This window comes from Struthio camelus, chromosome 6, assembly GCF_040807025.1.
Source record: "Struthio camelus isolate bStrCam1 chromosome 6, bStrCam1.hap1, whole genome shotgun sequence".
In the NCBI taxonomy this organism is placed as follows: domain Eukaryota; kingdom Metazoa; phylum Chordata; class Aves; order Struthioniformes; family Struthionidae; genus Struthio; species Struthio camelus.
The window spans coordinates 11,064,853-11,077,938 of NC_090947.1; the positions used below are offsets into that span (position 1 = coordinate 11,064,853).

General features: G+C 44.2%; 1 protein-coding gene across 3 annotated transcripts in view; it reads left to right on the forward strand.

The window, feature by feature from the left end:
* SATB2 (SATB homeobox 2) overlaps positions 1-13,086 on the forward strand; it is a 140,463-nt gene that overhangs the window by 77,054 nt on the left and 50,323 nt on the right. For all 3 annotated transcript variants that reach the window (XM_068948224.1, XM_068948223.1, XM_068948222.1), the window contains one exon: positions 5,591-6,063. In XM_068948224.1, coding sequence (XP_068804325.1) covers positions 5,591-6,063 — 473 coding nt within the window. The remainder of the gene's footprint in view (positions 1-5,590; positions 6,064-13,086) is intronic.

Genomic DNA, 13,086 nt, shown 5'->3' on the forward strand with positions numbered 1-13,086 from the left:
TGGTCACTAAAGCATCTTCCGTGTAACGCCTTTCTCTGCCACGTGGACCTGGCATGTCCTGTCTACAGGCAATGTTAACATGGTTGTGAAATACTGAGTTCATACTACTGTATGCCCTCTTTAACCTCTACAATAGCCCCAAAATAATCTGAAAATAGGAGGGACTAAATTCTTCTTTTCTGATGAGTGGCTTTGGAAGCAATGCAGGTCCATGGTCATCCCATTGCAAGACTATGGCTTACTATGTTTAAGCAGAGTTAGCAGAAAACATGTTAGCAACTCTTGTATCCCAAGGGACAACTTGGATCTAGTCTTTAGGAAGAGACAGAGAGAGGCCCAGCTGCAAAAAGATAAAGAATTTTAGTTCACTCTACTCGCTTCACTCAGCACTAATGCTGATCAAATACCCACTTTTAATGATCATTCCTCCAAATACAAAAATAGTGACTTGTGCGTTGGTGGGAATTGGTTTGCAACACAAGCAAGAACAGACAATGGCCTTTCCTGTCTGTTTTCCATTAGGCTTGGATAAAGGCCTTTGCTACCCACAGCCAGCAGCCAAAAATGTCTGTATATGGTCTATAGCTATTTTGAGGTCATTAGTCCCGCTGCAGGAGTAGAGGAAAGGAAAGGTCTTAGAAGTTAAAATTTATTATCAAGTCTGCCCCTCCAGTCAACCTGCATTTTCTCCAGTCCTGACTGTAGAATAAATGGCTCAGCCAGCGATCAGACAGTAAATGAAGTCAATGAACAACTTTGGATAAATATGATGATTAGGTGTTGAACGAAAATGAGACTCCTCAGACCAGTCCCTTGCACTGAAGTGGTTAAGTGGGATGTGATTAGAAGAAATAAGTAATTATCCTAATTATAGATGAAAAGATACAGAATTACCACTTTAAAGCACCTCCTGCGCTCTGGAGTGGTTCTGTTATTTACAAAGTGGTAGCTTATAATTACGTAGCATAAGCGAGAGGGCACCCTTTCGGTGTACAGCAGCAGCCCTGCCTCCCTGAGACGGAGGGCAATGCTGTGTCGGGGAGCGCTGCTTCCCCCAAGGAGAGTCCCGAGGCTGGAGTCTTGCTCCAGTGAGCAGGATGGTGCTAAGCTACCAGCAGATCCTTTGTAGCCGAAGGTTAGCGCAGGGCACACAAAACTGTACGAGCAGAGCTCTCCCTATGCTGGCCCGAGCTAGCTCTGCTTGGTCATTACCACTGCTGGTAATGGCTTTTATGATCACCGGGTTTTAAATACAAAATAAAACAAAGCAGCAAGCTCTGAAGCCGTTGTGCTGGAGCACAACCCTGGGGTGGTGACATCCTGTCACAATTGAAACATGGCAGTTCTGCAGGCGAGTAACTTATTACAAAATGTTCCTTTGCCAGCCTCTTCCTGCTCCGTTTGGGGCAACGAGCCGGTGTATGTCTGGGGGACTGAAAAGCGCGGACTTGCTGGGTCCCAGGTACTGGAGGGTCCTCTGTGTCACTGTTGTGGTGCAGCACAAGGAAGCATGTTAAGCTCTTGCTCTCCCTGCTATACCCATTCTTGTGTGCACTGGAATTTGGTTTCCAGTGCTGTCAGTCAGTTCAGTGCCGTTCATAAGCCCTAAATACCCCACAGGCTGTTTGTCAGAATGTTTCTATTAACAACTCAGTGAAAATAAAGAGTGAGGGGAAGGGAAGGTGGAGAAATAAATCTTATTTTAAGTCTCTTGAGCTGGTTTTATTTCAGATGGAAAGTTGCATGCGGACCACCCCAAGCTATTGTGCTGTGGACCGCGTCAGCTATTTGACTGTGGAAGGAAGATTTGGGTAGAGGTTAAGAGCATCACACAGGGGAAGAGTGCTTTGGATTGCTTTTGTGCTGTATCCAGGAAGTTTCTAGCTCAGTATGAAGTTGAAATACATTGACACACGTGGTAATCATTATAAGAGAGAGAAGCATTGAAATACGACAATTTACTGCTCCCATTCTGGGGATTATGTTGGTCTCTGACTGTCTTGTAGAGATAGTGACATGCTGGAAGGAGGTGTAGGCCAGTGAAGGACAGAGAGCATCCTAGCGTGCCGCTCGATGGGCTCAGGCGCAGGAGCCGTTGTCGAGATGTTGACACCTGGCCTCAGCTGACGTGGTGTGTGGCTTCAGGAGGGGACTAAGAAATGCCGAGGGGCTGTGTTGTGCTTCGGCTTACAAGAGCTCTTTGAGCAAAGAGCCGGAGAATTGTGTGACCAAGCAGCACGACACAAGGGGCAAGAGGGAACATTTCCAAGTCTACTGCCATGGCCACACTGCTGATGGGAGGTGGGTAACAACCTTCTGGAGCAGCTTTTGCTCACCTAGCCCAGGCACCACTAGCAGAGGAGGTTTGTCAGCAGGACTTGAACAAAGATGGCACAAGCCCATGGACCCCTTTCCTCCCTGCTTAGGTTCCTGCTGCTCTGCCTTCACAGCTGCTGTATCCGATATATTCAGGTACCACGCAGCTCCTGCAAGGCTACAAGAGCTGCAAAGGATCTCCAGCTGAGTGGAGCAATAGTAAAGACAGGAGGGACAAGGGTGAGACTGTAATGGGGAAGAAACGTGGAAAAGGGAGGATGCACATGGAGAAAGCCACATCTCAAGAAGATCTGGGGCAGAACATCAGTGTCACAGCAACTTTGTGTCTCCTGCGTGCCTTTTTCCTCAGAGCATTGCTGGGGCAGCTGACCTTTCTCCCCAGATAGTGCCAGTCTCCATCGCTCTGTCCAGCCCCACAGCACCCCACCAAATCCTCGTTCCTGAAGAGCAGCAGGGAATCTGATATGGGTAGTGGTGCTAGGGAAGGGGAGAGTGAGGAGTTGAGTAATGCACATTTTTTCCATCCAGCGTAACTGTTAATGGTAACCTTTTATTATTGAAGTGGTTGAAATGACCAGAATCTGGTTTGTTTATTGGGAATCTATGCATGGCTGTATAGTCTAATATGTTGGAAAAAGGAAACTGATAATAAAGGAAAAGTACACCTATGGAAGCAAGTCAGGTGATGTCTCTGTGCTATTGTAATTCCAAGTAGCACTGCAGAGATTAACAGCCTGGCAGCCTTTTCATCTTCAACTTTATTTTTATAGGGGTTTATAACTTGGCACTGAAGTCAGGAGTGGGTGGAAACTTGGCAAATGTGGTTCAGCCCAGAAAGTTAATTTTATTTATATTTATTTCTCACCAGGTTTTCAAAAACACTTGGTTACTGTTTTTGTGTTCTAACAAGTAGTAGTTTGCTGGTTTCAGTGACTTATTTTCTGTGAATTTCTTAAACTACAAAATAGTTCAGAGATTATTTCAGCCCTCCTGAAACTCCTAGTGTAAGGCCTCTAGATTTCCAGGGGTGTAAAGGAAGACTGAAAGTGTCTGTTATTGTATTTACTTTTAGCATAACACTCTAATTATTTCAAGTATACTGAGCAACATCTCTATTTTGTTTGTGTCAGATTAATTCCTGATTGTCAAGTAGCGCCTGCACCTTTGGAGTGCTCCTGCGCATTTGGTTTTGCTGGAAATTGCGTGAATTTAACAGCACTGCTCAGGCAGAGGCTTACCGCAGAGAGGCTGAGGAGGCCGTAGTCAGCGTGGGCACGCGGGCTGCGAGCAGCGCGTCGCAGAGCAGGGGCTAGGGCTGTGGCAAAGCTGCCCCCTCCCCGACCGCGCGTGCCATTAAGTACCGTGGCAGGTCTGTCCCTGCCATGAACAGCACTCATGTTTCATAGTGCAGATTGATTTCCTGTCTGCCCTAAAGCCAGGGAATGGCCTTTTTGGGGAGACAAGCTGATAAGGATTTTCAGTGTTTTCAGCAAATTGAAATACTGTGCTGTCTGCCGAGCAGGCTGTGAGTAGTGTATCAAAAGCGGTTGGTTGTTTGCAATAGTGTCTGTGTAGTGCATGGGGCAGGTCAGAATTGTGTAGTTAAAGCAGACGGTGCAAATAAGCACTGTGGAAAAGTAGTTGGGTTGAAACTTTGGCTTTTGTGGAAAAACAGGAATTTTAAGAAATGTTTAATTTTTTATTTAAAATGTTTTAAATTTTTTATTTTTATTTTAAAATCTTTGAGTTTAGCTTTTTTTAAAGCAATTATTTTATTGAAGGTCAGAGGTTTTGTGGATTATTTTTCTTCCAAAGAACAGGAAGAGGCAATTAAAATTTCTTACAAAAAGTAAGAATTTTCACAAAAAGAAAAAAATCCTGGGTACTAGTCACCTAGTTGTAGACTTTCAGTATTCATGTGCAGTTGGGGAACGACAGCTAGAGCAACTGCGTGTGCTTGTGCGTGTTCAGGCCGTGACACCCTCCCCAGCGAGAGTTCAGCCCTCTTCCTTTGGGATTAACTGTGGAAGGTGAAAAGAGCCATCTCCTCTGTTGAGACGGAACCAGAGAAGGTCCTCAGTAAACTGTTGTCCTGAGTATTAGCTATGTAAAGCTTCAAAGCTTTATACACATTAAGTTTTTAAAAAGAGTTCAAAGCCTTATGCAATTGTTGATCATTACACAAGTTATCGCAGAATTATGACATTTCATGAAATAAATCCTAGCGTGTTGTTTGCTGAAACTGATGGAAGGATGAGGCAGTGGTTTCCTAGTTGCGTGATACTGGGTCCCCAAACACTTTTTGTCAGATCACTGCGTATAAATGCCTGCCAATTGCACGTAGCGAAGCTCACGGAGTCTGCAACCTAGTGTACGACGACTTCTGACTACTTACAGTTATCTCAGTGATAGTTTTATTTCTGTACTTTTTAAACTTCATTTCCTGTTTCAAATGTTACTTTTGCAGGAAATTTAGTTTTGTAGTATGTGTACTTACTTTTGCACCTATATGAAAAGAAACTAATGATATTGCTGATGTAAGATATTCAAAAGGGACAACATGCACCTGCATATGTAATTGTAGGATACGTATTTGGTTTGTAGTGTTCCATTTTTTGCAATATGGTGTCACTTAAGAGTCATGGGTCTTTGCTGCGCTAAGCAAAGTTTTCTGAGAGAGTGTGAAGCCATAACAAACAGCACCATAGTGAATAAGATGTTGTCAAAATCTGTATTCTATGAAGCTGACATGACAGAGTCATAGTGACGAGGCTTTAGCTATTAATGGAAAGGTAAGATGAAGGCACAGAAGGCAAGAGTATTGTGTCCTTCCCCATGCCCACCTTAGGTTTCTTTCCCTCACCTGAAACCCTAATTTGGGTTTCTTTCCCATTCACCTCCTTATGAGAGTTCATTCAATTTGACAGCAGGCTCAAAAGTTAGTGACAGCGTGAGCAGAAGTGTCTGAGCTTGTTGCTTTAGGAAATGAGGCTGGAGAGGGAACCTGCTACCTGTTTGATAAGGAGGCTTCCTACGCAGTGGGCGAAACCTGTGCAAAAGACTGTTGATTACTGTTGTTCTTCCTCTGTGCTGCTTTTTCTTATGTTTTTTGTGGAGCTCTTATCCAAGTGCAGATTTGCAAACTAAAGTGGGTGTGCTGTTGTGTACAGTCACCTGCAGTAATCCTTACCCTAACAGTCCTCTTGTAAGTGCACACTGAAATGACAGCAAACTAATTTTTCTCTTTTAACAGTGGAAAGAGTGGAAAGAGAAAACCTTTCAGACTATTGTGTTCTTGGTCAACGTCCCATGCACTTACCAAATATCAACCAGCTGGCAACCTTGGGAAAAACTAATGAACAGTCTCCTCATGGCCAAATTCACCACAGTACTCCAATCCGAAACCAAGTGCCAGCGATGCAGACAATGATAAACCCGGGGCTCCTGTCTCCTCAGCTCAGTCCGCAACTGGTAAGGCAGCAGATAGCAATGGCCCATCTGATAAACCAACAGATTGCCGTCAGCCGGCTATTGGCTCACCAGCACCCTCAAGCTATCAACCAACAGTTCTTGAATCATCCACCCATTCCTAGAGCTGTCAAACCGGAGCCATCAAATTCATCGGTGGAAGTCTCTCCAGATATTTACCAGCAAGTCAGAGATGAGCTGAAGAGAGCCAGTGTGTCTCAAGCTGTCTTTGCAAGAGTAGCGTTCAACCGCACACAGGTATCGATTTATATTCTATAACCAAGAAGAGCTGAGGGGCAAAGCTGTGACTCTTATGGGGCTGTATGGTTGTTGCAGATCAAGGCAGGAGATGGGCCATGGAAATAGGTCAGATCACCCTGCCTTTTCTTCCCCTAATCCCTTTGTTGGGATTGAATGAGCCAGTTTCTTCCTGGGACAGCAGTTTGTTTGCATTTGGTCACCCCCAGTGCTATTACCTGAGCTTCATTCTTTAGAGGTAATTCTGCTTGTGAACTCTTCCCTGAGTTCCTCTGCCTCGCTATAAACTTCTCCATCTGCTCCTGCCTCATGGCCAGGAAGAGACTGTGGGAGTCAGAGGGGTCTTTGGGCTTCTGCCACTTCCTTAGTTCCTTCCGTGCCATCTACTATTGATGCCAGGGCTGGTGCCAAAGGCTACTCCCCAAGAAGCATGTAAGAAAAGTGGGCATACGCTGAAAGACTATCTTGGTGCTAGCTGGCTGTTAAGAGTTGACTGACTGCTGGAAAGGTGTCTGCCATTTGCAGCAGATCATGTTTGCTTTCATGCAGCTGACACAGTTTCTCTCACTCAAATACTGAAATTCAGATGTTGAAATAATCAAAAGATAGTATCAGCTTAAGCCTAGCACCTGGAGTACCCAGGTGAATGCATGTTCAGAAAGGCAGGCTGTTGACGTTTATCCTGCTGCCAGATACCATTCAAAGCATACGAAGCATGATCTCTAGTCCATGATACTCTGTAATAAGGCTGAAGGAGTGGAAAGTGGTTTCATATTTAAATATTGGTACAAATTTCTTTTGTGCAGTCAGAGTCAATCTTTGAGGTAAGCTTTACCAACAAGAAAAAACAAGGGCCACGTGCGTATATGTTTCCTGGAGGTCTGTCCCTTGCCCCGTACAGTGCTTTTGCCTGTTATCCTGGATTAATGATTTTCTTTGGCACTGCCATTTTGGAAATGCCATGTTATAAGGGAACTAATTAAAGTATGGAGCACATTTTTATTACTTCCCTTCTTCCATTAAATTCATAAGATGGCTGCACTCAGAAAAAACATTCATTTTCAATCAACATGGCTTCGAGTTCTGGGGTTAGCCTTGAGGATATCAAATGAAAACTACATAGGAATGTATGAGTATTTCCTCTTTAAAATGCTGCTTTTAATTTGGAAAAGCTTTTCATCCCTCTGGGATCATAACCTGTTGTATGTAAAGCCTGGTATAATCAAGGTAGATGGTATTGACAGAATGACATATTCTGAACTTGAGCAGGAGGTCAGCAGTAATGTTGCCGGTGAGGGTTCTGCCACTGTCACTGAACATAAAGCCCTGCTTTAGCCAGATTGGGAGAGCTGGGTTGTAGTGCTCAAGTCTGCTAATAAACCAAAAGCTGGTCCCCAAATGAAAAAGCTGTCTTACACCTTGCATATTAAATCGACAGTTCTGCTATAGTATTTAAAGGGAGGCAAGGCTTTGATTCTGCGGATCTAGGAAAACCCAAGCCTTGCATATCACTGAACCGCATATTGACTGTGCAGGATGGCAGTGAAAAGGCAGGCATGTGAGAGAGACCACTCTGGCCTTTTTCTAGCAGTGGCACAGCATTGCTCTGCATGTGGTGTTTCCACACCATCCACAAAAGAGATTGTTCCACATTCTTGATAGATAATCTGAAATCTGGACTAAATCAGCTGCAGTATGTTTCTTTACTTTCCTGTGGTGTTCTGGCATTGCTCCAGTGGTTTTAGGACACTGAACAGGGCTTTGGGTGAAATGTGCTTTCTTCCCAACTTCAGTGGCTCCTGGCAGAGTGACTGTGGGCCAGTCACACCTGACAGCATTTTCAACCCCCCATATGACTTGGAATTCAGTGAAACTCGGTGTCCTAAGTTCTTCAAAGAGTAATGTCCACCATAACTGATATATTGGCTGAGCTATCGCTCCGTAAGCATTTATCATTCAAACCAGCAATCACGTCTTCTGCATGATCATCTCTGCATTCCAGTTCTATAGGAAAAGAGGGCAAATATGGCTACGGTTTTATTCAAGATATGGAAAACTGTTTCTGAACCTTTTTAATATTGAATATTTAAACACTTGAAAATCTATGTGTTAAGGAAATACATTGGCACAATAGCATGGAAGATAATTCCTACAGTGTCTTGGGACATTGGTGGCATTTTTTGTGTACCTAACCTGACAGTAGAGTAGACTTGTTCTTAGTGTAACAGTTTCAAGTATTACCCCTCTGCTGAGAGTAGACCTGATGGCTGGTCCCCGTCTTCTGGAAGCCAGCTGGATCTGCATGGAGTGTAACTCAGAAGCTCTCCTGGACACATTCTGAGTTTCAGACCTCTTATCTGGGAAATGGCATGATGCTGTCCAGCTGCCTTAGATTTCACCGTCAGTGCCTGAGACTCCAGCTGAGTATCCATCTCTCTCTCCTGCATGCTTCCCTGGAGAAATGCTAAATCTATTTTAGTCACATATGTTCTGCCTGCAGACATCCTCAAGAGTGAGGGAGGGCAGTGGTAGTTGAAAGAAAAATTTGGTAGCTTCAGACTGAAATTTTGATGGTTTCCCAGGACATGCCCACACTGCACAAGTATAGGGTGATGCAGAAACCTCCAAAATAGCACTGACCAAGCCAGGGGCAGGCAGTTATCTTTTGTAGCCCTGTGGAGAGCACTGTACTGCCTCTTGGATGGTGCTGTGCTTTCCCATGCATGTACCGGCTCAGATTGAGCCCACTCATCAGGAACACGGAGCTGAGCTGCTGCGCTGGCTGGCTGGACGTGCCAAGGTCATGTCCTTCAAGAAGGCGTCAGGCTCCTTTCCTGGGCAAGACTGCACCTGGAAATGTGATTGGATGATCTGTCCTCAGACAAATTTACGCTAGAGTTCCAGTATACAAAATGAAGTTTGTAGTTCAGAGTAGTAATATCACCTATTTTGTCAGTCTCCCTGTCCTTCTACTGACATGTATCTTATATGGCACTAACTTTTCTAGCTTTTCTTAAAAAACAAACAAACAAAAAACAAAACCTTCCCCATTTTTGATTGCTTCATGACGAAATATCAGACAAATGTAATTTTATACAAAAGAAAACAAAATCTACTTTTAGCTTTCCATCATAAGTAATGTCATGTACTGTACAGTCCATACAGTGGTTCCTTTAGAGCAGGCAAGTCTTTAACACCCATAAAAGATTAATATCATCTCAGAGCTCCGTTCCGTTAGACTACAGGGCCTTAATATAAAAGACCAGTGGATTGTACAGTGCGTCATTTCCCTAGGAGCCGTCATGGTAGCAAAGAATGTAGGTACATATTTATGCCTCGCGCTCCTCAATTTTTAATTCCAAAATTAATTAATTTCATACCAATCTTCCTTTGGATAAGAGACTGTTGTCCCAAGTAATAACAAGAGGTGTTCAGAAACAGTCAGCCTTGCACTGCACTGTAGAAGATATATGGGATGTTCCCAAAAGCCCACAGTGGAGAGAGAACATAAAAAGCACACAAAGTGGAGGTTAAAGTCTGCTCTCACCTCACTGCATTTTCCCCACTGCCTCCGGAGGATCACGTCCCCAGGAAGTGTAGAGACATTTGCATTCCTGTGTGGAAATGTTTAGGTTTGTTGCATTTCACAGAAAGTGCCAGCATCAAAAACTAGAGGTCTGCTGTTTCTCATGATGGTACCAAATAGTAGATGCTACATGCCAGCTAGCTAATAATTGTATTAATCACTGCATTATGGGCCACTTTTTAATCTGTCTTCTTGGTAGCTGCGTAGTGCACATTAGCTTATAATTAAGTATAGCTCCATGAAAAATGTACTGCAAGGCTTGTTTAATAGATAAACTATTCTCTAATTTATTTTAAAGTCCAATGACCTACATACTCAATGCTAGAAACCCCCCCCCTCTTACGAACATTATTTCTCCCCTGAGACCTTCCATCTGAGCAAATCTGTTAAATGAAGTAGAGGAAGCTTTGATCCAAACTAGGCTAAATCCATCGGAACAAATGACTGACACACGTATGTATGCGTGTGTGTGTGGGAAGGGGGACATAGGAAGGCAGCAGGGTCAGAAGAAGGAAAGGTGAAGTTGTGTGATATGTCAAACATCTGAATCTTCCTCTGAAAGTTGGAAATCCATAGCTTAAGACTGCAATATTTGCTTATGCCTATGGCTGTGTTGCTGTCTGCACACGTGAAAACAAAACAATCCAGGGCTCCTACTGATGTCCCCCCCTGCAACGGCGACTGAATGAATACCGATGAGTGGTTTGGTACCAGCTCTGCAGCAGGAGATCTGCACAGTGTATTTGGCCAGGGCTGCTTTTAAACAGAAAATCCCAGGATGAACATTTTAAGGTTTATTTGAAACTGGGTTTCAAAAACTCTTTAAATATGTTTGAGACTGATTTTTAGTAAATGCTTTAGGCTCACCTCGGTTTCTCCTTTTTATTTTATCTTTAGAGAATCAGCATCACAATTTTGATTCTCCTTACTACAGTATCCAAATGTTCAGCAAACAGGACAGCTAGAAAAGAGTTTTTAGACCCACACAGAGAATGTAGTTATTGTGGGTGCTTTTAATGATGTCATTTCCAATGAGTAGGAGATTCCTGTATAACCTTCAAAATACTTAATATGGTTGATCACACCATCCTATCTGTCTAAGCCTGTGTTACAGCAGTGGGGAGAATGGAGTTTGCCCATTGGAAAGGCACCTCCTGGGCTTGCTGTAACCTCCCTTTTTCTTGTGGATGCCGGCAGAGCTGCAGTTCTTAACTACAGCTCTGGTCCTCTTTTGAGGACTGCAATGAGTTGCTATTAAAATTTGTAAATAAGGTTGTGAAAGCTCTTTTATCAGAGCACTGTAGCAAAAGGGCTGGAAGTGGGGCTATTCCACCGCGTTCCAGGAGCTGTGCGAGGAAGCGTTAGGGTGCTGGCGGAGACGACAGAACACAAGGGATGTCTGTGTGCCCAACCCTACGCTTAGCTGGCCACTGTTGCCTTCCCGCTGAGGTAACCAGGTGGCCCACTGGCTCGCACAGGCAAAGATGAAGGGTGGATCCAGGTAGCAGAGAAAGCTTGCTCTAAGGCATTCAGCAGTATTGCTGGGGCAGGAGGTTCAGTTCTTTGCTCTTGTAGTTGCATAATTTCTGCGTGCCCCAGTTATTCATGGCCGAGATCCTCGGCCTTGGTTCCCTTTTGCAGCTCTGCTGGCCTGCAACCCATAAGTTGGAAGCTTGCGGGCTCCCTGATTTGAATATCTTGTTTACAGAGATAGTTTGTTCCCTTTGTTGAGACTGCTGCAGTGGACTAACAGCTAACTCATGGAAAGCTAGGCATCCTTGTCTGGCTGTGGGACTTAAAAACTGCATGCAGAAGCGTGACTGCGTTTGAAGGAAAGGCAGAGAGCTGCATGAGGCTCATCGAAGACTGGAGGGTTACGTGGTCATACCTGATGTCTTTGTTTTAAAATGAAGGGCTTCTTCATAAAGCATGTTACATGCAGCCAAGCTGTAAGGAAAAGTTGCTATTAGAATAGGCATTAGTGGAAGCTTTGCTTTCTGTAAGACTTGAGCACTTTTTGGCTATATAAGGCCATTCGAATCTTGGGAAATAAGCAAGGAAGAGTCTAATTCATACTGTAAATCCACTGTTTCCTCACCTCTCAGAGATGACAGTTCAAATAAAGTGCTGGGCTGAGTGGCTGGAGGAAGTGTGTCTGTTAGATGAAGAGCAGATGCACCTCTCTCTTAGAGATGTTCTATATGCGTTTTTAAAAGCAGTCAAAGCTTTAAAAAGGGCAAAGTGAAGGAAATGCTAGCAAGCTATAGGGTGCAGAGGGTGAGAAGGGCTTAATGGGCAGGGGGAGCAGCTGTCTCTCATTGGCCTTGGACAGTATAGCAAAATCGAAGGGGTTGTCAGTGTGTGGGGCTGGTTAGCACTTTTATGTCTGAACCAAGATGTCCAGAGATGGAGTTCTCAAAAAATGCCTATTCTGCCCTAAGTATCTGCCTTCTCTACATCAGGAATAACTTCCATGAGTGGACCAGCTAGAACACAGGTGCAGGGGAGGTGACCAGTAGACTCTCTAAATCATGAGCTCTCCTTGTGTTGGCCAGCAGAGCTATAGCAAAATGACAAGAGGGCTGCTGGCCTAAGCTGGTCCTAGGACTATAGATCTCCTCCTGGAGGAGGATACACACGTGGGTTTTGTCCATCCTCACGGCAGAGAGTCTATGTACCTTCTCAGTCTTGCCCTATAATGTCTCTGACTACAGCATGCAGGTTGCAACCAGGAGGGTGTAGTAACCAAAGCTTGCTGTATCACGGGTTGTAATGCCTTGAGAAATGGGCAGATAATAATGGTAACAGAAGTAAGAGAGGGCTATTCTAAAGGAAATGTATGAAAATGATCTCTTGGATTTGCCTTGCCCTTCTCTGGAAAGTTTTCTTGCAAATCTGGAGCTGCTGAAGTGATCCGTAATCCTCAGAATCCCTAGCTGTGAAACAGGTCATTTGAATCGTGTTTTGCATAAGCAAATTGAACTTATTCTCCCTCTTCTCCCTGCTCTTTGCTACAGAGGAAACAGAGGTGTGGTCAGGAAGGTTGGTCAGGCTGTTTGTTCATAGGAGTCCAGACAGTCCGAATCACCAGAGCAGTCACTGCCTTCCTCCCCCTTGGGAGTGCCCAGTGGACTGAAAAGTCTATAGACTGAATGAATGTTTTCTGTTTATATCTTTTTTTTTTTAAGCATCTTTTTTTTTTGCCAATGTTTTGACATAGTAGCCAAAACTAGTAAAATGTTTGGGCGAGTGGCCAGTGCTTGTTTTACTGAACAGCCTCAGAAACTGGGAATATCCGTGAACCTGAGGCTTTTTGAATGAAACAGTTGTGGTGCCAGATACAGAGAGAGCTAGGGAAAAAGAAACAGGCACGTTCAGGCTGCTTTATAACTCTCTCTTCCCAAAGAAAACTCCTCCCTCCCCCTTTTAGAAGCTCT